The 25,805-nt window shown below is 48.5% G+C and overlaps 1 protein-coding gene across 1 annotated transcript; it reads left to right on the plus strand.

Annotated features, from left to right (window-relative positions):
• The first annotated feature begins 529 nt into the window (after nt 1-529).
• DGAT2 (diacylglycerol O-acyltransferase 2) lies at nt 530-24,973 on the plus strand. The gene is made up of 8 exons (XM_034059948.1): nt 530-638; nt 8,237-8,356; nt 9,329-9,436; nt 10,261-10,331; nt 18,166-18,370; nt 21,850-22,024; nt 22,833-23,035; nt 23,654-24,973. Exons 1-8 carry the CDS (start codon nt 599-601, stop codon nt 23,806-23,808), a joined length of 1,077 nt encoding a protein of 358 aa, XP_033915839.1. The 5' UTR covers nt 530-598; the 3' UTR covers nt 23,809-24,973.
• The last annotated feature ends 832 nt before the right edge of the window (nt 24,974-25,805 follow it).

A 25,805-nucleotide genomic window follows, 5' to 3' on the forward strand; every position in this document is an offset into this window, starting at 1 on the left:
CAGCTTTCCTGCAGCCCCTTTAGGCACTGGAGCTGCTCTCAGGTCTCCCCTTCAGGAGCCTTCTCTTGTCCAGGCTGCCCTAGCCCAGCTCTCTCAGCCTAAACTTTTGTCTTTGCTATATTTTGTCTTGATTTCACGTTGCCTTTAGGTACCCAGATCCCCCAAATCCCACTGTGGATGCTCAAGAATGGGGTGGGAGAGCATTTGAGCAAGAAGGGCACCACAATGTCTTAAAACTCCCATTTCTAGTGTGAGGACTGGAAGGATTCTCCCTTCCACCCTGTGAAGGAAAACAGGGAAGGAAACACCTTTCAGATGATGAAGGGATTCCCCTACCTCGTCCTCCCATCCCAAATCCCCATCCTATGCAGCATCACTGAAGGCAAAATCACCCCCACCCCCCCCCAATCCCTATGGCTGTGGGACCCATGCGCCCTACTGGGTCCCGCCCCTGCCCGCCCTCCTCCTCCTCCTCCTCCCAGGGCTATATAGGGATGCGCGGCCGGTGCTTCTCCCACTCGCCGCTGCACCGGAGCTGCGGAGCCGCGTCCCGTTTTCCATCATATGGCCCTGGCCGGGACCTGAGCCCCGCTCCGCAATGAAGACCATCATCGCTGCCTACTCCGGGGTCCTGCGAGGTAAGGGGGGGTACCAGTGGTCCACATCCAGGGAGGATGCTGCAGAGGGGGAGCCGCATCCCTGCGATACAAGATACGCGGTGGCAGCAGCAGCGAAAAGCTCGGTTTTGTTATATATATACCCCCCCTTTTTCCTGCTTGCAGGAATGGGTGTTTAAGAGGGGGGGAAGCGATGTGCAATGGCGTGGAGGCTGCTGCAGCTTGTTTTAAGGGTGAGGATTATAGCTCTTTAAGCGAGCTCGCAGGGTTGGAGCCGCTCACTTGAAGCTGTTGCAAAACAGCTCTGGCTTATCTGAAGTGAGTTTGCACCTTGGTGTAACGTGGGCGTGTGGTACTTGCTTTAAAATGAGCCTTTCTTTTATCTCCTTGTGGAGGCAGGAAGGAAACTGTAGTAGTCTGCATGTGAAATCCAGCGTTGCAGCCGCCTTTTGTAATGCGGTGTTTCCCCACATCTACATCAACGGAGCAGGGGGGATCGTTGCTGGTCCTTGATTTACAATGGGGAGGTGGGATTCGGTGTGAAAGGAAGGTTGTATGCGGAGAGAAACAGTCGAGTTTGTATTGACAGCTCTATGCTCTGCTACAGTCACTTCCTTCACCACGAGGAGCAGGTTGGGTGTCTGTGGCTGACACCCATCATGGGCAGAGCTGCTCAGATACTGAACCCTTCCTGCTACAGGCTGAAACTTGTAGGTTAAAGGTCTTGGAGAGACAATATGGGAAAGCCCAAACTGCTCCATTGTGTGAAGGCAGCTCCAAGGATCAGGCATAGAGAATGGCTTGGGTTGAAGGGACCTTAAAGCTCATCCAGTCCCAATCCATGCCATGGGCAGGGACCCCTTCCATGGAGCAGCTGCTCCAAGCTCCTGTGTCCATCCTGGCCTTGAACACTACCAGGGTTCAAGGTTCCTAGAGCCTAAAGCTCCTCTGGGAAGTGTTGGGACTTGCAAAGAGCAGGGGCTATGCAGGATGATGCATTTGGATCACTTACCCTGTGATGTGTGGAGGGCTCTGCAGTGATTGCCTTGACAAAGGAGCTGAATTCCTCCTGGGATGAAGGCACCTGTGAAATGGCTGTTGAGCAAACAAGTCATTAGCAGAGCTGAGAGGGCCTGAAGTGAATTAACCCCTGAGCTGTTGCTTTCACACTGTGCTCTGTCCAGGTGTGTAGAGATGGTGATGCTCATATCTCAGGTATTAGACATGCACTGATTGATTAGATATCAGCACTAATATTAGAGGTGGACCTGTGGGATCAGTTGTGAACCAATAGGGGAAAAGATCTCCATGTTTTTATCCATGCTCACATCTGGTCCTTAACTTGCTTATGCAACTGGTAGAAAACAAGGGATGTTTTGAGCTGAGAGAGGTCATTTGAATTAACAGCATGTGAACTGTTCTGGAGAGTTAACTGCAAGCCAAGCACAGGGAATAAATGATTCAAGAAGCCTATCAAATATGTAGGGCTGGCCCTCACTGGCCACCTTGTTGGCATCGGTGTGTTAGCAATGGATCTAGGCCATGTGCATAATTCAGCATGGGCTGTGGTTTAGGGACAGTGATTGGCCTCATCTCTAGATAATCCTGCTTAGGGATGGAAAGCTGCCTTAGCTCTCCCCAGGTCAGTTTTCCTCTGAGGGCCCACCTGGGTGTCCTGCAGTGATATTTGTGCTTCCCTTACTCATTTCTTCATGTGCTTCTGCCTGGGGGAGAAAGGAGACGTTGCCTTGGTGACTGCAGCATCCTCCAACGCAGCCTCTTGCTGGTTCTGCAGCCTGCCATGGGCTTCAAACCTGCCCTTGTCCAAGCAAAAGCCAGAGGAGCTCACATGCAGGCTGGGCTTTAGGGATCATGCTGTGGGAATACATAGGTCAAAGATGGGCAGAGATGATGATGTGCAGTGGCTCACACATGGGACCTCACATGCTGCTTGGTTGTGCTAGGTAACTTCCCCTACTACACAGGTTATTTAGAACAAACCCATTAGGTTTTCTTACCTCCCTGGATGTCTTTTCCAAGTATCTTGCCTATGCAAAGGACTGGCTTTAATGGGGTGAGTGTGTGAATGGCTCATACTGTCCCTTAGTGTCTTCACTCTTGCTTGCTTGGCTCATACTGCCCTTTAGTGTCTTTGGTCTTGCTTTCCTAGCACCTGGATTTGTCCCAGGCTTGTGAATTTGGCTCTAAGTCTGATCCTAGTTAAAAATAACCCAAGTGAAGGCATCTGCCCCTCTTCATCCCTGTGTGTGCAGGGGGGAGCTTGGCCACCAACCCAGGACTGCAAATCAGAGCAGACTTTGGACCAGTGCCTTGGGCTGGATGAAGCTTCCAGATCCTTTGGGTAGGAGGGGTTGTCATCTCCTCATCCTGACCTGACCCACATTGGCCACGGGCTGTCCAGGCGCTCTCCTTGTGTTTGGCAGAGCAGTGAGAAGGTGCTTCACTGTCCTGAGGCAGGATCCAGCATCCTCCTATGGAGGCAGGATCCTGCATCCTCCTATGGAGGCAGGATGCTGCATCCTCCTATGGAGGCAGGATGCTGCATCCTCCTATGGAGGCAGATACTGCATCCTCCTATGGAGGCAGGATACTGCATCCTCCTATGGAGCCAGGCTGAGTTGGGGTTGTTCACCCTGGAAAAGGCTCCAGAGAGACCTTATTGTAGCCTTTCAGTTCTTAAAAGGAGCCTGCAAGAAAGATGGGGAGAGACATTTTAGCAGCATCTGTTGCAATAGGATGAGGGGTGATGGGTTTACACTAAAAGAGGGAGATTCAGGCTGGATGTGAGGAAGGAACCTTTACAATGAGGGGGGTAAAACACTGGCACAGGTTGCCCAGAGAGGTGGTGGATGAGCCATCCCTTCAAGGCCAGGCTGGGGGTTGGTATATATAATCTTTGAAAGTCCCTTCCAACCCACACCATTCTATGATTGTAATCTACTAGTGTGGCCAGAGCATTGAAGGTTTGCCCTTTGCTGAAGTATCTTTTCTATTATGAAGCTTGGTGTGAGGAAGATGAATTTGCTTCACTTTACCTTGTAGCTACTCTTACACTGCACCTGATGCTTGGCACACCTCACTTCTGCTTTGGGGGGGGATTTGGGTGCTCTGGTTTTGGGAGTAGAGCATCACTTCTAGCTGTGGTGTCTCCTCTTGGCAAAACCATGTAGGAGGTAGAGGTCTGGACTGGCTCATGACTGAGCCCCTCTTTAAGAGCTCTGCCTCTTTAGGATGCTGTCGGGTGCTTCCCTTCCTCTTGTCAAGCACTATTCAGCCTTGTTGACTTTATCTATCTAAACTACTGGCTGGTCAAGGGCAGACTCATGGTTACATCACTTTAACCTGCTGGTGACTGAGTCCAAAGGTCAGGTTCAGTGCTGTGAGTAAATGCTGATCTGACATGAGCTAAGCATCATATCGAATCTGTTTCCTTGCTACACGCAATCCCAGCTTCCCCCTACAGGGGCTGACACGGATGTTGTTGTCACATATCCCTGTTAACTGTGTTGTTGACCTCCAGTTGGAGGCATTCCTCACTGCAGATAAGGTGGCATCACTGAACAGGGCCTGAGCAAACTGCTATGTAAGCAAATAGGGCAGGAGAACTGTGCCCCACACTGATAATAGGTCATTCTCTCACATATGAGTCACTGGCTCCTACCACTAGCAATGAAACTGGAAGTGAAGAGAGCTTGTGCTGGGGCATCTGGGTAAACCAAGACACAGAATGTTGCTCAAGGGGGTTTTATATGTGTCACATTGGATGTAGCAGCCTGTCACTGATTCCTGCCCTTGCATGGGGGGCTGGGCCCTCAGAAGGATGCTAGTGTTGGTCTATCTAATCCAGCTTTATGCTTCCAGTGTCAGCTTCTCTGCCAAATATGAGGCTCAGAATGTCCATTTCAACCTTATGCTTTAGAGGATCTAATTTGCTTTTCCTCTGAATAAGCTGTGTAATGCAGTATCATTTGGGCCAGGAACTGATGTACTGGTGGCCTTGAAAAGGTGGCAGATGAAGCTTGTCTTTAACAAGTGTATTTTCACTGTCTATAACACTTGTTCTTCCCCCTCAGCTAATTTATTTGGCTGCTGCTTAATTCAATGCTGTCAATTGGGTTTTCTGGTGCCCAAGCGTGAAGTTCTATTTACTTCCACTCCTGCAACCATTGGTTCTGCCTCTGTGCCTTGATAAATCACAGTGGCTGAATACTTCATCTGAAGCAAACTGTGCTGGATGTGCACCACATGCTGTTCCAGCACAGTCTGTGCTGCAGGCATGAGGGTAAAGCCTGGTCAAGCCCTTCATTGACTCCAGTATCTCCTTGGTAGCATCTGCATCAGATGATGGCTGGAATTGAATGATAGAAGTATAGTGAGCCCATCACTGGCTCACTACTGGGAAGAGCTGGGTCATCTTAGTGAGCTTCCTTGAAAGGCTTATACATGGCTCCTATCACTGGGCAGCAATGAGGGCTCCTGGAGAAGTCACTCCTGTAGTTGTGTTGACAAGCAGCATCCTTGAGAGCCAGGCATGGGTTAGTGAATGGAGCATCACCACTGATGCTTCAGAGCATGCAGAGGGAGTTGAGGGTCTCAGGTTCTCATCTGAGACCAGCAAAGATCTCTACTGTGTAAGCATGGGATCCCAGGCTGGTTTGTGTTGGGAAGGACCTTAAAGCTCCTCCAGTTCCAACCCCTTCCACTGGAGCAGCTGCTCCAAGCCCCTGTGTCCAACCTGGCCTTGAACATTGACACAGATGGAGTATTTACCACTTGGATTGACCACAATGGATTGCCAAGGCTGTGACCTCAAACATGTGGGCTGTGCAGTTCTAGAACAGGTTCCTTGTGGGGCCAGCATGGGGTAAGCAACTGCCTTGAGCAGCAGAAGATTGAGGTTTGTGTTTCTTCAGGATTTAAGTAATTTCCTTGGGAAAACACTGATACAAGTGGATACCAAAGGCTGGGATACATGATATCCTTCAGAGTTAATCACAGGTATGCCTAATGGGCCTTATTAAACTTGATCATTAGGCTAATGTATTTCCTATGCTTAATTCTCCTTTGGGCTTTAAATGTGTGAATGATGCTTGGTGTGCGCCTACAGGTGAGCTTGAAGGGTTTTCCTTAGAGAACTGAACCCAAGTGTCAGTGTTGGGTTATTCTGCTGTGGATGAGCCCCAAACCCCTGTATTTCCAAGGATCTATCTGAAGTGTGCAGCATGTTGATGCAGGAGCACATCGTGCACAGGCTGATGCACTTGTAGGTGACACCTCTGCCCATTCCTATGTCCTTTCCATTGCCTCTTGACTACTTTATGTCCTTAACTGGCAATTAAATGCTCATATCCAGCCCATGGTAACTGTTGGCTTTGGTGCTGGTGAATCTTGATCTATGAAGGATGCTTTTGCTTTCAGCACATAACTGACCCAGGACACCACTTGTCCGGGACTTGAACATCAGCACAAAGAGCTTTAATGTGGCTCAGGAAACAAGCTGCCAGGTTGACATCTGCTACCCAATGTCAGTCTATTTACAGGGCTAACAATGCCTACAATGTGCTAAAGCATCTAGGAAATGCTGAAGTACAAATGCAGGGAGGGATGAACAGTTGTTCTTTATGGGGGAGGAGGATGGGGAGTTAGGAGATCCAAGGCTGCAATGTTGGATTCATCAATCAAAAGATGTTTTGTTAGTGTATTTAGGTGCTGGAAGGATAAATTACATGGGATGGGCTTTTATTATGGATCACAAATTGGCTCTAAGGCTTTTGAGGGTGTAGACATATAGACATAGACACCAACACTACTAAAAGCTTCCTTTAAGCTGGTATCTGAGTCCTCAGACCATATGAGGTCTGTCCTGTGCAATTCTTTAAGCCAGGTTTTGGGACAGCAATGGAGGATGTCTGTAGGCTGTGGCCCTTCAGCAGGAATGATGGAATTGTCCTAACCTTGGAAGGGTGATTCTGACTCTGTAAGAGATGGGATGGAGTTCATCACTTGTCCCAGTTTGGGGATTTACTGGCCAAGAGCTGCAGTGTGGGACTTCTGAATCCTCCTGCTCTAGTGTTGCACTCAGTGCATGGTGATGGTTTAACTCAATGCATTCTCTTATCTCAAATGGAAGGGATACTTGCTGGATTCATTCTTAATACTATTCTTCTCTTTAACTCTGCTTCAGACTCTCAGTGCTGTAGGCTGCAGTTTCCTGGTGGTTGCAATGACATGATCTATCCTTGACCAAAACCTGGTCTGCTTTGGGGTAGCTAACACCCAACCCATTACTAGGACTGTGCATTCCATGTAGACTAAGCATAGTGCAGGGTCTGAGCTGTGTGGGCTGGCTCTAGATTAAGGCTGCAGCCTCTGCTGTGGCTTCCTGTTGATGTCCTTTACTAGCAAGGACGGATGCAGCTGTCACTGGGGAGGTTTAACAGTAAATGGCATTTAAAAGGGGCTGCAAAACTATCACAGCAGTTCTGCAGTACATTAATGCTATTGCCTCAACCATCAGCAAGGGCAATGGTTAGCAAAGAACATGGAGATACTTCATGTGTCTAAAGGATGCATCAGTGAAAATAGCTTTGTAGAAACTACCAAAACCTACAGTACTTTCTATACAGCAAAAGCTCTTTGCCATCATTTTCACTTGACTAAGCATGAGCACTTGCTATGGTATCACCACTGTCTTGCCAACACCACCAAGGACTCAACCCATTTGATATAATATCTACTTAGCAGCTTCACACCCCTTCTAATAACAGGCTGATCCTTAAAGAGACAAGGAAATATGTGAACACACCTCCTGGTTTGATCATAGGGCAGCAGCTTGGTTTGTGTTTTAGCCAGTTATGGTGCTCGTAAAATAACGGCGTGAAGGGAAACCCACTTGGAAGTGCTTCTTTCTGGATGTTGTTGAGCCTATAGGCAAATCCTGACTCCAATGGATGGTTCCATATAGAAATCAGGTCTATCCCTTCATTTTTACTTGGTTTTCTTCCCTCTTCATTAGTTTAAGCTTCTAAAAGAGTTAGTCTCAGCTTCTACCTTCCTCATGTGCTGGTTTAGAACCCCTGGTAGTTTTCCTTACCCTTGGATAGGTGGATCCTTGGGGTCATGGGTTGAGGTGTTGCTCAACCAGCCCTTTAACTGTTCTGGGTAAAGCCAGAGTACAGCGCTCGAGCACGTACATAGGAGTTGTGCAACAGACTTGGCCAAGGGTGGATGAGCAACAGCTCTGTGCTTTGGGGCTGCTGATCTTTATCTTGGGGTGAAATCATGGGTTTCTCCCTTTACTTCCAAGGACTGGCACTTTGTGGGTTAGGATGAGGTGTTAATGGCTCTGCACTTCTATGGTCAGGTAACTACAGGCTTGCTTAGGTGGGAACAGATGCTACCCAGTAATTCCCTCTGGCATCTGGAAAACAGGATGCTTGTGGATGGCAGCCCTTCCCTTTCCAGGATGCCTGAACTCCATGGGAAGTATTAGCCTCTGACAAGCCTAAAAGCAAACTGCATGAGCATTGATTTTAGGTCTTCTATCTAAAAGGCAACTGGTGTTCTCTTTGCTCAGTAACCTCATTTCTTTCCCTTAGGCACAGGTTCGAACATCCTTTCTTCTCTGCAGGACTTGTTCTGGCTATCGAAATCCAAAGTAGAGAAACAACTCCAGATCATCTCTGTGCTGCAATGGGTCCTCACTTTCCTTGTCATGGGTAAGCAGCACCTTGTGGCCTTTATTTTTGCCTTAATTCTGGAATAAATTGGATCAAAGTGTTTGATATAAGCGTTAATTCCTGGGGGTGTGGGGATACTGTAAAGCACACTGATGTTTTAGCACTTAACGTGGCTCTAGACAACCATAGGAGCTATGGAAAGACCTGATGTTTAGCTCAGTCTGTGTCTACCATATAAATAGGACTAAAGCAATTGGAAATCTCTTGCCTGACTCACTCATGGGAATGTCCACAGAGGAGAAGCAACTGATGCAACTGATTGCAACTCTGCCTTTCTCTGGGCTTGGTCCCCTTGCAAGAAGCATTTGTTAACCAAGTGAAATAGTAAAGACTGTTGGTCTCTGGGTGCTTGTGTTATCAGAAGCCTCAGGCTGCTCTGCTCCATAGTAGTGATACTTAAACTGGAGGAAGATGCTGGTTGCAGTCAGTCAAGTCTTGTTGCTCCTTCCCAACTTGGTTAGTGCTGGAAGGCAACACAACATATGGGATCCCACCCTACTGTGATTGAGATCTCTGGCACGCTGGTGGGATGGCTGCTGTAATGTGTGGAGGATTTGTATAGCTGTGGAAGAAACCCCCTTGGTGTGGGTCACAAAGAAACCCCGATGCTCTTGCCCTTCAAAGCATCTGCTCTAACCTGGAGGTAGGGACAGGACAAGGCAGTGGGTTGGATCTGGATGAGCATTAAGGTCCCTTCCAACCCAAACCAGTCTATATTATAGAATACAGACCTGGAGGTACCATGAAGGGGAGTTTAGGGTACTTCAGAGCCTTAGAGAAAGCTGCCTCAGTCCTCCATAAGGGGTTTTCAGCTAAATCCGATTTGATTAGGGATTAATGACATCAGGTTGAGAGTAAGACTTGGTATAGAAGGGTCAAAAGGCAAGGGGTATAAATGCAGACCAAAGCCTGACGCAGCCTTGTTTTCTTCTCTTTCTTGGACCTATGCAGGTATTGCTTGCACTTTAATCCTCATGTACATACTGTGCACAGACTGCTGGGCCATTGCTGCTCTGTATTTAGCCTGGCTGGTGTTTGACTGGAATACACCAAAGAAAGGTAAGTATTGCTCACTAGATCCTTGCTATTTGTCCCTGTTGTCATATTTAGATGGACTTCCTTATGATGGGTGACTTCCCTTCTTAGTGACACTTGGATGCATCACTGACCAAAACATACAAAGCATATGTGGAGCATACAAATGTCAGCCCTTGGCACAAGCAGTGATTGCAGGTTTACTGATGCTGATGGTAATACAGGATAACATTCACTAATATCATGCCATAGGTGGATTTTAGCAACGTAATTATAAGGTTTAGGTTCTTCCTTTAGGTCAGAAAGATCTACATAAAGATTCAAGGTCTTGCTGACCTCTCCAGCTCTTGCAGGGTTCAGTTTAGGACATGGTTATTAGGATGTGGCTCCCCTATGGGATCAGTGTTGCTGGAAATGAAGCAGGAAAGCTATACTTGTAGAAACCCAGCTCTGAGAACCCACTATAACAATGGCAATAAGTGTTGGCAACTCATTTTATAGCTAGTTTAGCCCAGTTCTCCACTGTTCCGAGACACTGAAATCCCTCAGGATCATGCCCTTACCCAAAGCATGAATCCGAGGTTCACAATGAGCTGTTTCTATCTTGAATTGCCCATTTCATGACTGCAACAGATCAAATCAGATCTTGCCTTTAACTTGTAGCTCCCTGCAGTCCTGAGCATGGATGTTTCCATCTGATTTTAATGAAGGATGCAGGTTTTCCACACAGAGGAATGGAATTGCTGAGTTCTCTAGTGAGACAGCAGGCAATCTGTCAGCTTTTAGGCTTCTTGGTGGGCACCCATGTGGAAAGAGCTTGGAAAACACATTCTTCCCTTTCTCTTCAGGTGGCAGAAGATCCCAATGGGTGAGGAACTGGGCCATATGGAGGTACTTCAGGGATTACTTTCCAATAAGAGTAAGTAACAGTTTAGTGTTGGAACTGTTTGAGACTGACTTGTAATAACCCCTGTGGAGATGATGTACCTGTATTAGTCTACTCATAACCCTAAACTGTCAGCAGGGCATGGCTTATTTACCATTACTATACTACTGCTCGGAGCTGTGGTTATGAAATGCATCACCATGGATGGCATCATTACTTGTAGAAGCTATTGCTTCAAATGGTCTTATCACCAGGCTTCTGGATGCGATCTGCCCTGGAGCAGTGAGGCTCCATGTGCTGCAGCAGTCCTGTGTTGTGTTCAGCCCTACCTCTGTTCTCTTCTTGTAAATGTAGCTCAGTTCTGGTCTGTTTTCCAGTTACAGCAGCAGTGTATTGGGTAGGAATATCTGGGAACCCTGTGCACAGAGTCCTACTGCTTCATAGGGAGCAGGGAAATCAGCTCTGAAGCCTGGTGCTTGGGGCAAGGGGGTTTCCAGCAGTGGGAATAGCTCCAGTTCCCCATCTTCTATCATCATAGAATCATGGAATGGTTTGGGCTGGAAAGGACCTTAAAGCCCATCCAGCTCCAACCCCTGCCATGGGCAGGGACCCCTTCCACTGGAGCAGCTGCTCCAAGCCCCTGTGTCCAACCTGGCCTTGAGCACTGCCAGGGATGGGGCAGCCACAGCTTCTCTGGGCACCCTGTGCCAGCGCCTCAGCACCCTCACAGGGAACAGCTTCTGCCTCAGAGCTCAGCTCAGTCTCCCCTCTCTTGGGCAGGTTCAAGCCATTCCCCTTGGCCTGTCCCTACAGGCCCTTGTCCCAAGCCCCTCTCCAGCTTTCCTGCAGCCCCTTTAGGCACTGGAGCTGCTCTCAGGTCTCTCTTTCCCTGCACACAAAGCACAGGGCTGGGGACTGCAGAATGAGCTAAGGGACTTGGAAAGGAGCAGGGTCCAAATTCAGGGAGGAGGGAACTCGATCCCCTTTGGAAGGACACCAGTCAAAAGGATCATTATATAAAGCTGTTGGCAAGTCCTACTCAGCCTGAGCAATGGGGAGTGACTTTGCCACAGGCTTGTAATGAGCAACCCACCCCTAAGATAGTCCTGCCTCAAAGCAGTAGGGAATGCAGTTCCAAAGGGAAGCCAACAGGGAATAGACTGCATTCCTCCTTGGCAAAGTCACTTGAGCCTTCAAGGTGCCCGAATGTGGTGTTGAGGAACTTGCTGCTATTAACAGGTAATTCCTAGCAAGTGGACATGGAAAAATGCACTGCAGCAGCACAGGCAGCAAATGGCTGTGGTCTTGTGTGATGATGGGTCTCAAATGTGGTGTCTTCTAGTGCAAAGTCCTCAGTATTGCAACAAACCCTGCCTTGATGTTTAAGGCTAACATGGGATAGCTTCTTGTGGGGACTTGAATCAGGGTCACCAGCAATGGTTGGTCCCCTTGTTTCACCTCTCTTCTGGTGTATTTAGCCCCTATCTTCATGCTCTGTACCAGCCATGGGGTCAGATCACTGTAGATATTGAAGTTTAACAAATGGGTCATTCATATAGGTTCACATTTGAGATTGGGCAGATAATTCTCTGCTGGTTTTAGGTAAATATGTGCTACTTCATGCAGTCCATGCATGAGAACCCCTTATGGCTGCAACTCCTTTGTCACTAAAGGGGTAGAGCTGTGCAAGGTTGAGAGCCCATTGGTACATAGTATGGAGAGGCAGAAGTGAGGGCTCACAGCTTATGGATAACTCCTGCCCTTGCTATGAGTACATGGTTAAAAGCTGCTATAGGGATTGTGGGAATGGGAGGTGCTGGAGGTTGTTTGCAATCATGGGACTGATCTTACAGGTTGATCCATGAATATTATCCCTGTAAGGAGTGGTACCAACCACTGGAATGGCTTGAGCTGGCACTTACTAAGAGCATGTGGACAACTTGGATAAGCTATTTACCTATATTGGGTTAATAGAGGGGATCACTTGTTTAAACCTGTCTGCAAACTTCACCTTCACTGTGTCCTGAACTGTCTCTATAATGGCTTAGGGCTCAGTTTGTCTCCCTGGCTCATGTTTAAGGCCCGTGTGCTGCATCTCATCCTGTATCCACTGCACACTGTGAGGGCAAATCACTGCAGTGACCATCTCACCATGCCACTTGTAATGCTAAACTCTGCTTCTTCAAGCTCTGTGTATAGAGCTGTGCTGCTTGCACAGGTACCACCTGCATTAGGATATTAGCTCAGATTACTCCTATTCCTAGAAATAAAGAGGAATCAGTTTTGGAGATGTCATTCCCAAAGCCCTAAGGCCACATTCCTGGTAACAGGCACCCAGGTCCCAGTGGGTGACAGTTGCAGCACCTTCAGCTTGAGAGGGGAAGCCCCTTGGTTTAATATCCTCAGTGGCTGCAGATCTGAAGGTCGGGTTTGTATGTGGCTGAGCTGTATCTGTGCTCCTTGTACCTGGCTGCTGTGAATCAGCCTTGAGGATGAGGTCTGGGTCTGACCATACTGAAATGCCATCACTGTTGACCTCAGCCATATACTAGAGCTTGTGGTTGGGTTTCATAGACTCCTGGTATGGTTTGGGTTGGAAGGGACCTTAAAGCTCATCCAGCTTCAACCCCTTCCATGGGCAGGGACACTCTCGACTAGAGCAGCTTGCTCCAAGCCCCATCCAACCCACCCAATCCAGGTGGATTTGGGAGCCTGAATGTTGCTCAGTTCCTCAGCCTGAGCACAGGTTATCCACAGGCTTCATGCAGCTCCTCTGACAGCAGTCAGCTATTTTAGGGCACTGGAAGCTTATGTTTGCCTGCTGCTTAGTGGCTGGCCTTGCAAACAGTGCTTTAAGCTTAGCAGTGCATGAAGCAGCTGAGGAAGCTTCCAGTGAGCTAAATCCTGGTGCTGCAGTGCCAGATAAAGCCCAAGCTCTTGCATTGGGCTGCCACAGAGGCAGGCCAGGTCCCCTGCTGATGTGATGGTGTGATGCTGGCACTGCCAGCATCTAAAGGTCTCCTAGGTAAAGAAGCCATCACCCGAGCATGTGAACACTGCTTATCTCCACAGGCAATAGCACTTCAGATAGCGAAGGCTGCAGACCTTTGGCTCACCTTTATCAACCATTTCAGATGTGTGAAGTAAGACCTGGGTCTCATGCTGAGGTCATAGGGATCAGCTGGGTTGGGAAAGACCTTTAAGCTCATCAAGTCCAGCCTTTACCCCATCACTGCCAAGGCCATCACTGAGCCATGTCACTAATGGTGTGGGGATGGTTAGAGCAGGGACTGCTCCAAGATGCTGACTTACGTGCAGTGTTTGTCTTGCACTCTGTGGCTTTGTGGCCAAGCTTCTCTTGAGGTTGTAAATAACTTAGAGAATGGAAATGTAGATGAGTTACAGGATGGAAATGGAGGTTTTTGCTTCCTATGTCTGATGGATGGAGTCTTGGGTGATGTGGTTTAGTGTGAGGTATCCCTGACCATGAAAGGGAGATGGAACTGGATGGTTTTAAGGTCCTTTCCAACCCAAACCATTCTATAGCTGTATGGAGCATAGTGGTAACACTGATAGCCTGGAAAGGTCTTCAGGTCCTGGCCTGCATTGCTGGGATGGTGAGATATTCCATGGTGAGATATTGTGGATGGTGGATGGTGAGATATTCCATGGTGAGATATTCCATGGTTGGGTGTGATGCAGCTAATTGCAATTGTTCAGTTGTTTTCCAAGCTTATATGCTCACTGCTTGGATCCTGCAGGATGAGATCCAACTTTCTGTGCCCAGGGAGGCTGAGCACCCATATAAAGCACTCACTTCCATCCAGCTCTTTGCATCCTCATGCTGAGCAGCAGTGCCCTTCCTGCACACTTGAATGTGGTACTTATGCTGTTCCTACAAATCAAGTTGGCAATGCAGTTCTTTGGACACAGCACACTCAGTATCACTGTTGTACCAGCATTGTGCTGTTTTATTGCCTCTGTTGGCAGGTTTATATCTGTTAAAGAAATCTGTTATTACAAGATCAAAGAGGGACTTTGCTCCCACTGGAACAGTCTTGGTCACAGCCAGCAGCTGGGAACAGACGTGTTAGGGCAGTGGGGTGAAGGTCCAGCGTCAGTCCCAGCACTGTGATCATCCCGCTGGGATGCAGCAGGGATGTGAGCACTGAGGCTTTGAGGAGCTGGGGCTGGAGGGGACCTTGAAGGCAAAAGGAAGGCTCAGAACAGTCGCAGAGATGTTGTCAAATGACAGCTACAGTGATTCCTAAGGCTGCTCAGTGCTTGTCAAGGGGAACACTGTGAGGGTGGCACAGGGTGCCCAGAGAAGCTGTGGCTGCCCCATCCCTGGCAGTGCTCAAGGCCAGGTTGGACACAGGGGCTTGGAGCAGCTGCTCCAGTGGAAGGGGTCCCTGCCCGTGGCAGGGGTTGGAGCTGGAGGAGCTTTAAGGTCCCTTCCAACCTAAACCAATCTGGGATTCTATGAGAAGTAGTGGAGAGAGATTTCTTCCTATGGAAAGCTTCCATCTTGCTTGAGACCAGCAATAAATGATTACAGCAATTGAAATTCCTCATTTTAAGTAAATTTAGGGAGATGTAAAGGCTCTGCCTTTGCTGTTGTCAGGTCTGACCATGAGCTTATGCATTAGCACATCTAAGAATCATAGAACACCAGGTTGGAAGGGATCTCAAGACCTGCACCTCTTGCAGACAGGTGTACAAACCTGTCTGATGCCTGATACTCTTCAGTTGCTGTGGCTTGACTTGGGTAGAGGAAGACTTCTGTTAACCCATCTACTGTGGGACAGCTTCTGGAGGGTAGTTTCGGCCTACCTAGGATAAACTGGGTACAAGCACGTGTGTATGAACACCAGGCTGACTCTCAGCCCTGTAGACCACTATCTGATGCTCACTGAGCCTGCTCAGATACCCCCTTTCTACCCTCCCATGGATGGGGTGTGTAATGAGTAAGTTCCTTCCTCACCCCTTGCCTTGCTCCCATACTACTTATGAGCATGGTGAGCATCACCAGCCCTGTGGCTCCATAACAGGTCTTGGAGAGCAAGCACAGTGATAAGGCTGGAGCTTGGCTTGGGCTCATACAGGTTATGCAAGCCATGGGCTCCACTGGGAACTGGGTGTCCTGGCACATGGTGGAGGGGCTGGAACAGGGTACTGGTAGTAGAACAGCGTGTCTTGTGTATGAGGGAGATGTGGCTCTGCCAAGCTCGGCTCACAAGCACCTTGTGCTCCAGTGACAAGGACAAACCCTGTTTCAGTCGGATTCCTTTGGAAGCAACTGTGCTTGGGGCAAGTAAAGGGATGAGGCTTGGAGCTTGGAAACCATATCCTGTCCTGGCGTAAGAATTATGGGATCAGTGAGGCTGGAAAAGCCCTTTAAGCACATCCAGTCCAACCATTCCCACCCCTGCCCCATGGCACTGAGGCCTCGTCTCCATGGGCTGTGAACCCTTGCAGGGCCGGTGCCTGCAGCCCTGCCCTGGGCAGCCTGTTCCAATGCCTGAGCACCCTGTGGGGCAGGAATTGTTCCTCAGCTCCATCTAAACCTGCCCTGGTGCAGCTTGAGGCCGGTTCCTCTTGTCCCATCCCTTGTTCCTTGGGAGCAGAGCCCAGCCCCTCCTGGCTCCATCCTCCTGCAGGCACTTGGAGGGAGCCATCAGGTCCCCCCTGAGCCTTCTCTTCTCCATCTGAACCCCCCAGCTCCCTCAGCCCTTCCCCATCACCCTTGGGCTCCAGGCCCTGCTCCAGCTCCATTCCCTTTCTCTGGATCTAGTCCTAGGGATCTCTGGAGTAGTGCTATAGAGCCATAAGGAAGAGTCATTGCCTCTTATCCATCCAATAGATGTGTTTGTAGCCACCAAGCCTTGAGTATCCCCTACAACTGAGTCAAGCTGACAGATAAAGGGGTTGCTTCCATATTGCTGCTTCTTCCTCTCCAGGAATGACTGGAGCATGGTTTCCAGTCTGCATTCAGTGAGCTGTGTCCTAACTGGCAGAGAAACACCCCTCCCACTGTGGGGAGTGAAAGCACAGCCATTACTAATAGGGCAAGAAGGGAAAGGGGAGGAATGATGACTTGGAGTGACACAAGCCATAGGGAGCTGCTTCAAGCACAGGCATCCATCCCCACATGCTTCCTGGAGCTCTATGTGACCTCAAGGGAAGGGTTAAGATGGGGCAGTCAGCTTTAACCCACTGCTGGGTCATGTCATGTCTGTCCTGCAGCTGCTGGCTGCATAGAACATCTAAGGACAGCATTGGGAATGTGGGGAGGAGGGAATCGGGTTTCTGGCCATGCTGCTCCGGCGTGATTCAATAACACAGGAGTCCAACAAGTGCTTGCTGCCAAAGCACTCCTTGGCCAGCACAGGGGGTGTGTAATGCTGATGTGATGTCTTGGAAAGCTGTGCTTTTTCCTATAGGAGCTCACATAGACTGACCTTTGCCTGTGTGGTTTGAGGGATGGGGTGTACTTCATCCCAATAGTGCCATGTAGGGGCTTGTAGGTGCTGCCCCAGTGTGTTGGGGTGTTGTAGGCAGTGAAACTGGCACCGTTGCAGCATGAAACAAGTTGATCCCAGATCCTAATTTGATCCTAATTCATAGGGTGATGCAGCAAGCCCTTGCTCAGGCTGCTGGGGAAGATGCTCTGATGCATGGGGTGCTGCTACTTGCAGCACTGAGAACCACTGATAGCAGTGGAACCAGGGCATAGGTTGGCTTGTACATGGTTAAAACAGCCTTGGAAACAGATGAGTAAAGGGTTAGGGATATTACACAACCCCAAACCAATAGGATCACTGCTCCTGGAGCCCTGCAGCAATCAAAGCACTGTGTGGATTGCTCGAGATGCCTTGTTGGTGCTTTGGCATATAGGTCAGAGCTAAACCTGCTGTGAAAGGAGGGATGGTTTCCAGTGCTAAGCCACCCTTCAGCACACTTTACCTCTTGGAGGGTGCCCAGCAGGAACATGAAGTGGTTGGGTCTGTTTTCAAGTGTTAAGCAAACTCAGTTTTGTTATGGGACACTGGTTTTTATGGTGTTTTTCCTTCCACATACTGGGATGAGAGCCATTGAGAGAGGGCCTGGAAGGAGGCGTAGCTGTGGCTCCAGGGCCATGAAGAACATGGTTGGTTTGGGGAAGAGAATGAATGCCTTTGGGAGCAATAGGGAACCAGAGGGCACAGGCTGCTGCAACCCAACCCTTGTTCCTGCTTGGCTGGCTGTTGTCTTGTGGCTAAATCAGCCTGTTTATGCTGCTCTTGCCACAGCCTCTGTAATCCAGGATAGCTCATATCCCAGCTCTTAGGCTGCTCTTCCTGGTGGGAACAGGAACAAAACCTAATGAATTTGGCTTTATCTCCATTTTTCCTTATTCTTAGGATCACAGAATGGTTTGGGTTGGAAAGGAGCTTAAGATCATCCAGTTCCAACCCCTGCCATGGGCAGGGACACCTCACACTAAACCATGGCACCCAAGGCTTCATCCAACCTGGCCTTGAACACTGCCAGGGATGGAGCATTCACAACCTCCCTGGGCAACCCATTCCAGTGCCTCAGCACCCTCCCAGGGAACAGCTTCTGCCTTATCTCCAACCTGAACTTCCCCTGTTTCAGTCTGAACCCATCACCCCTTGTCCTATCACTGCAGTCCCTGATGAAGAGTCCCTCTCCAGCATCCTTGTAGCCCTCTTCAGATACTGGAAGGCTTCTCTGAGGTCTAAAGCTCTTATTACCTATGCTCTTATTATCTATTATTATATATATTATTATTATCTAAAGCTCTTATTATCTATGAGGTCTTCCTACCTGTAAATGTCTTCATGTGAGCTCTTTTCTTTCCCAGCTGGTTAAAACCCACAACCTGCTGACCACCAGGAATTACATCTTTGGGTACCATCCACACGGCATCATGGGCTTAGGTGCCTTCTGCAACTTCAGCACAGAGGCCACTGGTGTTGGCCAGAAATTCCCTGGGATAAGGCCATACCTTGCTACCCTGGCTGGGAACTTCAGGATGCCCATTCTGAGGGACTACCTCATGTCTGGTGGTAAGTGCACTGTGCTCCTGCATAGAACCAATTGGGTTGGAAAAGCCCTTTAAGCTCATCCAGTCCAACCATTCCCATCACTGCCCATTCCCAGCACTGCCCCATGGCACTGAGGCCTCCTCTCCACGGGCTGTGAACCCTTGCAGGGCCGGTGCCTGCAGCCCTGCCCTGGGCAGCCTGTTCCAATGCCTGAGCACCCTGTGGGGCAGGAATTGTTCCTCAGCTCCATCTAAACCTGCCCTGGTGCAGCTTGAGGCCGGTTCCTCTTGTCCCATCCCTTGTTCCTTGGGAGCAGAGCTCATGCCCTTGTCTCTAAGTTCTCTTCCCTGCTTTCAGGTGAAAAGCTGTGTCAGAAACTCATGTAACCACTCTGGTAGCATCACACAAACATTGCTTTCCTATAGTCATCCAGAGGAAGCTGTGAATAGATATGACTGTCTTAGGCTGTGGGGACCATTGCTCCTCTGCATTCATTCTTACCCTTAAGGATGCTCCTGGTCAAAGGCAAAGTAAAGCTATCTGGCATCTGTAGTGTGGAAGATGGAGATGTGGAAGCAAGTTGTCCTGGTTACCATTAAGAGGCTCTAGTAGGTGACCTTAAGGTCCTTTCCAACCCTAACTGTTCTGTGACTCTAGGATTCTAAGTTGCCTTTGACATGTAAATACTGTGGCTAGCTCTGCTCCTGGGCTTACTACTACATGAGCTATCATGCATCAAGGTCTTATAGTGGTGATGAATACCCTCATCATCTAACCACATCTTTAGATGCCTATCAGGAGCAAAGAGTGGGGTATTGCATAGTTTCTGATGTTCAGCCTCTTCCCTGGACATACTCATAGATGACAAGGATTAGTCAGTGATATATGGTCCTGAATGATATTAGTAGCCTGTTCTAAAGGATTCCAGTGTTTTAATGATGGAGGGTTTGTATGTTAGGACTGGGCAGAGGAAACAGTGCTGACAACCTCCAGAAACACTGTTCTTGCATGACCTGAGCTTCCTCTTCAGAGCAATGATGCTCACAGGTTACATAGAGATGGGGGAGTAACATTCCTAGGTGATGAACTGAACCCTCCAATGCCCTGTTTGCTGTTCCTGGAACAGATTCATCCATAAATGACTTTGAAACAGGTATCTTACTATAATATTTTGGCTGGATCCTGACTGCAGGCTAGGGAGGGGATAGGAGTGGTTGCACTTGGCTCTGATTTGGTAGGTTTGGCTCTTTCCAACATTACTGCCTTAATTTAGAAGGAAACTAACTGGATCTAGAGCAGAAAAGGTGTTTATCCCTAGGAGGGGCAGTATCTCCATCTGGTTTCCATCTTCCTGCACAGAAGTTGCTGTGTGAAGTCTGTAGTTCCCATAACTTGGGAATTCCACAGGATAGCAGCGTGTGAGAAGTCGGGATCTGCTTCCCAGTCTATTGGCTGTGAACTCCCATGTGTTGCTTCAGTTTCCATGCAGCATCAGCCTTTCTATATTTAAATACAAAACCACGTTCAATCTGCTTAAACCAAGTCTTGTGGGCAGCCAGAGCTGCTTCCCACTTCTTGGAATGAGGGTGGGAGTAGCTGTTAGCAGCATTGCTGGCAGGGCTGGCTTGGCTATTCCTGAGCATTACAGTGGAATCAGTGGGAATTTCTGGTTCCTCTGCACTTAGGATTGAAGCAAGACTATAGGATCTCGCTTAAACAGTGATCTTGCTCACAGTGATCTCATGGACACACTTACCTTTATGAAAGCCACAATTTGTCTCCAGTTCCCTATACTGGAACTTAGGGATGTCACTACAAAGGGTTTAACATCACTTGGGAAGTGCTGGTAGTTTCCTCAATCCTCTTTAGTGGATGAATCACTAAACTATGTCTATTGGTGCAGTAATGTGTGTTAGGATTTCACTTAATTGGCTTAGTACTGTTGCCTATGACAATGTTTTATAGCCTGCTAGAGATTAAAGCTGCAGCAGGGACCCTCGAAGCCATTAGATGGCCAGAAAATCCTATAGACTGTGTAAATGTGCTAAGGAGAATAATGTGGCAATTGCTCCTTGTCTACATGTCTCATTGCATTTGCTGGAGGAAGGATTTCAGTGCTGTGAGCAGTAATCATCTCCTCCTACCAAGTGTGAAATGGCTGAACATAAACCTGTGCTGCCCTGTAAGCTGGTGCTATGTAGCCAGTGTGAGCTTTGATGTGGAGAATGGGAGAAACCCAAAGGGTTCTGGCTGTCCTATGGAGCAGCAAGCACAGCCCAAGCCTTCCAAAGGAAGCACGGTAGCTGTGCTGAAAGAAATGGGCTTTTCATCTCCAAATCCAGCTGATCTGTCTCAAGGGAAGCTTGGAGCTGGGATTAGGCGGTGACCTTGATGCTCGGATACACATGAAGGCTTGCCAGCTTGCCCTGTGTAATTCCACAGAGGCCATTCATCATTTAGCTCCTGGTTCAAGCGATGACTATCAGGAGATGTGCAGAATCAGCTGCTAGAGTTAAATTGAGTAATGCTGCCCTTCCTAGTGCAATGACCTTAAGTGCTCAACACAGGCATGTTGCCTGGATGGGAATGGGAACGATGGCATCTTGCTTCTCCTGGGTTATCCTGGCTGAAAGTGTGAGGCAGGAGCAAGATCTGACAGTAACTGTAGGGTAAAAACACGAGTTTCAGGGGGAGAGAATCAAACTTCTTAGCACTTTTAGAGCAATAGAATAGAAAGTGAAGGTATCTTCTTTCATTGGGCTGAATGGTAAGATCCTGGTGTGGGGACTGGTGCTTTAAGGTAGGGACTGCTTTGTAAAGCTGCAGTGCTGTGACTGGTAGGGCAGCCCTCTCCCAGTCTGGGATAGAGGGAAAGACCTTCCCAATTGCTTGTCTCAGAGTATAGATTACTGAGCACTCTGTCCTATACATCTCTTTCTTCCTAGGACAGCAAAGGATTCTGCTGTTGTCATGCAGGAGCTTGATGCTACCTAAGAAAATGAATCATCTTCCAAATGATCTCATAACAGATCTGTCCATTTACTCTTTGTATCACTAAACCCAAAGAACAACCTATTCCACCACTTGGTTTTGCTGAGGAACTGGTCAAATTCAGACTCTTACCCATCAAAATACAACTGCTCTGCTTCCCCCTAAGCATAAACCAACTCTTACTGCAGTGTTTACTTGGAGGGAGATTATCTTAAACCTATTTATTGCCTTTGGCATCACTAAGCTCAGAAGATCCTTGCGGAAATCTTGTGTTAAGGCAACTATTTGAGGGTTGGTTTTGGAGTTTGACTCAGTCTAGTGCTGTCCAGGTCTATTAACTGCTTGCTTAGTTGAGGAGCAGGTTGCATGATCACACACCCAACCCTTGATGGCCATAGAGTATTGAACAACTCAACTTGCAACCAAGGCACAGAGCTCTTGCTACAAACACAGCTTTATGGTCATCTTAATGCTGTTCCTTGACCCTTCTATCTCTTGGGGCTATGCAGGTATATGTCCTGTGAACCGTGACAGCATAGACTACATCCTGTCCAAGAACGGCAGCGGCAACGCCATCATCATCGTGGTTGGAGGAGCAGCTGAATCCCTGAACTGCACCCCAGGGAAGAACTCTGTGACACTGAAGAACAGGAAGGGATTTGTCAAACTGGCCCTAAGGCATGGGTAAGAGGCAGCCTCAGTGCTGGAGCAGTGCTGGGAGCATGTGGAAGGTGGTTTTATCCCCTAACGCAGCTGGTGTCATGGATGGATGCTCCTTTCTGCACTCACTGTGCTGTGTGGATATATGCCCAGAGCACCAGACATGAGTCTGTCCTCTGGCTTCTGAGCAGGGGACAGGGCTAGGAAGATGCCTAAGGCAGCAGGAAGCTTCCAGAGCAAGGTGACTGTAACCTGCGTGGTGCATCATTGATGCAGCTCCAGAGATCCCATGTGTCTGGAATGGGATGTCCATCAAAAATCAGACATGAGAATATAGGGAAGCCTGGTTTTGAGCAATGTGATCTAGTAGAAGGTGTCCCTGACTGTGGCAGGTGACTGGAACTGGATGAGCTTTAAGGTCCCTTCCAACCCAAACCATTCTATAGAATCGTAGGGTCAGGCTGGGAGAGATGCTTAAGATCACCAAGTCCAACCATTCCTCACCACTAAACCATGTCACTGAGGGCCTAATCTATGTGTCTTTTTGGACACATCCAGGGATGGTAACTCCACCATTCCCATGATATTCAATACCTAACTGGGAAGTGTTTCATGTGCCCATTGCCAGTTCAGTTGTTCTGTGTGCCTTCTATCTGCTGTATAATATCACGTCTTTCTGACTACTTATGTCAGTGCCTTGTGCTGCAGACAAAGCTCTGGCCAATAGAACCTGCACATATGCAGCTTGAAAGAGCACCCAGCAGTGAATGAGGTGCTGCTATACTGACCACAGACCAGGGATGAGTGGTCCTAACATCCTTCCATCTTCTAGTGCGGACCTGGTTCCTGTCTACTCCTTTGGGGAGAATGAAGTGTACAAGCAAGTGATCTTCGAGGAGGGCTCCTGGGGAAGATGGGTTCAGAAGAAGTTCCAGAAGCACATTGGGTTTGCTCCATGCATCTTCCATGGCCGTGGTCTCTTCTCTTCCAACACCTGGGGGTTGTTACCTTACTCCAAGCCCATCACCACTGTTGGTAAGCTCTTGGTATAAATGTGCTATGTGTTCTTTAGGTAGCGGTGTACTTTATGCCATACCCCTACTCTAGAGGAAAAGATGCTGCAGCTGCCACCTTCTCTGTCTATGGCTGGCTAAAGCCAGAAGCTGCCTTCTTCTTCCTCCTAGGACTGGCACTGTGATGCTTTGGGTTGGCTTTAAGAGTCAGCTAAAACTTGTCTTTGAGTCTTGCAATCCACAGCATCAAGGCTTTGTAGGAAAGAGAAAAGAGCTGGTTGGTTTATATGGTGCATATAGGGGAATGCCCAAGACCTGCAGCTTGTGGTCTTGGTTCCTGTTAACTGAGGAGGGATTTGTCACTGTGAACAGATGCAAGTGGGACATCCCAGCCCTTTAACACAGTAGAGGCTCTGCACTGTAGCTAAAATGGATTTGAGCATCTCTGAAGGTGTGATGAGGGTGGTGGTGGTGGTACAATTGTGCTTCAGAGCCTAGCGAAACCAAGAACCAGGCAAACATCTCCTATAATGGCAAGCTATGGATGTGCTGAACGACCACAGCTGTGGCCATAGAGGACAAACCTCCATGTTGTACAGGAGCATTCAACCTAACACATGGTTCTTTCCCTCTCTATCAGTTGGAGAGCCCATCACCATCCCCAAAATCTGCAACCCAACCCAGAAGGAAGTGGACTTCTACCATAGCTTGTATGTGGACTCCCTGATCAAACTCTTTGACAAGTACAAGAGCAAATTTGGCCTGCCAGAGACTGAGGTCTTGGAAGTCAACTGAAGGGACTGGTTGAGCATCACCTCCTTCTCTGAATCAACACATGGTCTCCAGGAATCCAAGCTGTCATCGTGTACTTGAAAGCATGTGTGGGTGTCTGTGTCCTTCCAAGGCAGTGTTTAAAGTATTGCTAGACCACTTACAAATAAAGAAAGGCTTTACTTTAGATAAACCCCATTACCAACATCTTTCTACCCAGAGACAGAAGCACAACTCCCCATTGCTGTGAGGATTTGGATAGGGGGAAATGGTTGCCATTGTCATCTGCTCTATAACGCTGTTGGATTGGCAGCAATGGGTTTAGAAGCATTCCCACAGCTACTGTCCCCACTAGCACAGGCTATTTTGGGAGAGTAGAATCCATCTGGTTCACTTGACCAGCAGTATTACAGGCGTGTTGCACAAGAGTGATGCTGAGATGTGCTTATGTTGCACAAGGGTGTTTCTGCTTGTAAAGACAAGCAAGTAGAAGGTGCCTGCTGTGACACCAGCCATGGATGGTGCAGGGAAACCAAAGGGTATGAGTCTGATGGACCTTCATTATGTGCTACATTGGTGGCTGTGTCTTCCCCACTTGTACTTTGAATGTCAGGTTAGAAGCAGGTTTGTCCCTATGCTGCTTGTACATTGCTGGAAATAGGGAACTGCTTCACAGTCAAAAGACTCCAAAGGCAAGTTCTATGGGAGCAGTGGGATGGTGCAATGGTGTTGCAGACCCATAGTGGGGTAAATGGTTCTGTATCCCAAAAGCATTTGGGGAAAGCTAAGAGTAACTTCTGCCCAAAGATGGCTTTTAACTATTCCGTCCAGTGAATGTAAAGGAGTAAGTAGCCTTGTCACAGGTAGGATCGACAGTGAGTGACTTTTACAAGTGTTTTACCAGATGTTTACGTGGGTATTAACACTGCTTGTAGTGAGATCTCTTCAGAGTACAACGTGTTTGTGTGCAAACCTGAACCATTGCACTACTTGCATGTCTGACCTGCCTTTCCGATGGTGGGTTGAGCTCCGAAATGTGCCTTTCTTCCAAGCAAGAGGATGGTACTTCACATTCCTGGAGTCTTGCCTCTCTAAAGACGAATGTTCATCTGTCATATTTGATAGATTATTATATTGCAGAGTATTGATTTTTTGTACAAATTTATAGAAATAAACTTGGGCAAAACCAGGAGGCTGCGATGGTCTCTGGGGGTGCAGTGATGTGGGGCTGGGGTCATGGTAGAGTGATTGTTTGTGTGATTATAGACTCATAGAATAGATTTGGGTTGGAAAGGACCTTAAGATCATCCAGTTCCAACCCCCTGCCATGGGCAGGGACACCTCACACTAAACCATGGCACCCAAGGCTCTGTCCAACCTGGCCTTGAATACTGCCAGGGATGGAGCATTCACAACCTCCCTGGGCAACCCATTCCAGTGCCTCAGCACCCTCACAGTAAAGAATTTCCTCCTTATATCCAACCTGAACTTCCCCTGTTTCAGTCTGAACCCATCACCCCTTGTCCTATCACTGCAGTCCCTGATGAAGAGCCCCTCTCCAGCATCCTTGGAGCCCCCTTCAGACACTGGAAGCTGCTCTGAGGTCTCCACGCAGCTTCTCTTCTCCAGCCTCAACAGCCCCAATGTTCTCAGCCTGGCTCCATACAGGAGCTGCTCCAGCCCCTGAGCATCCTCGTGGCCTCCTCTGGACTTGTTCCAACAGTTCCATGTCCTTTTTATGCTGAGGACCCCAGAACTGCACACAATGCTCCAGGTGAGGTCTCACCAGAGCAGAGCAGAGGGGCAGGATCACCTCCTTCGCCCTGCTGGTCATGCTCCTTTGGATGCAGCCCAGGATACGGTTGCTTTCTGGGCTGTGAGCACACACTGCAGCCGGCTCATGTTCAGTTTCTCATTGCCCATCATCCCCAAGTCCTCTTCCTTGGGCTGCTCTGAATCTCTTCTCTGCCCAACCTGCAGCTTGATACTAAGTGCGTTTGCACTTCTCCAGTGCTTTCAGT

This window comes from Melopsittacus undulatus, chromosome 2 (genome assembly GCF_012275295.1).
Source record: "Melopsittacus undulatus isolate bMelUnd1 chromosome 2, bMelUnd1.mat.Z, whole genome shotgun sequence".
Classification (NCBI taxonomy): Eukaryota; Metazoa; Chordata; class Aves; order Psittaciformes; family Psittaculidae; genus Melopsittacus; species Melopsittacus undulatus.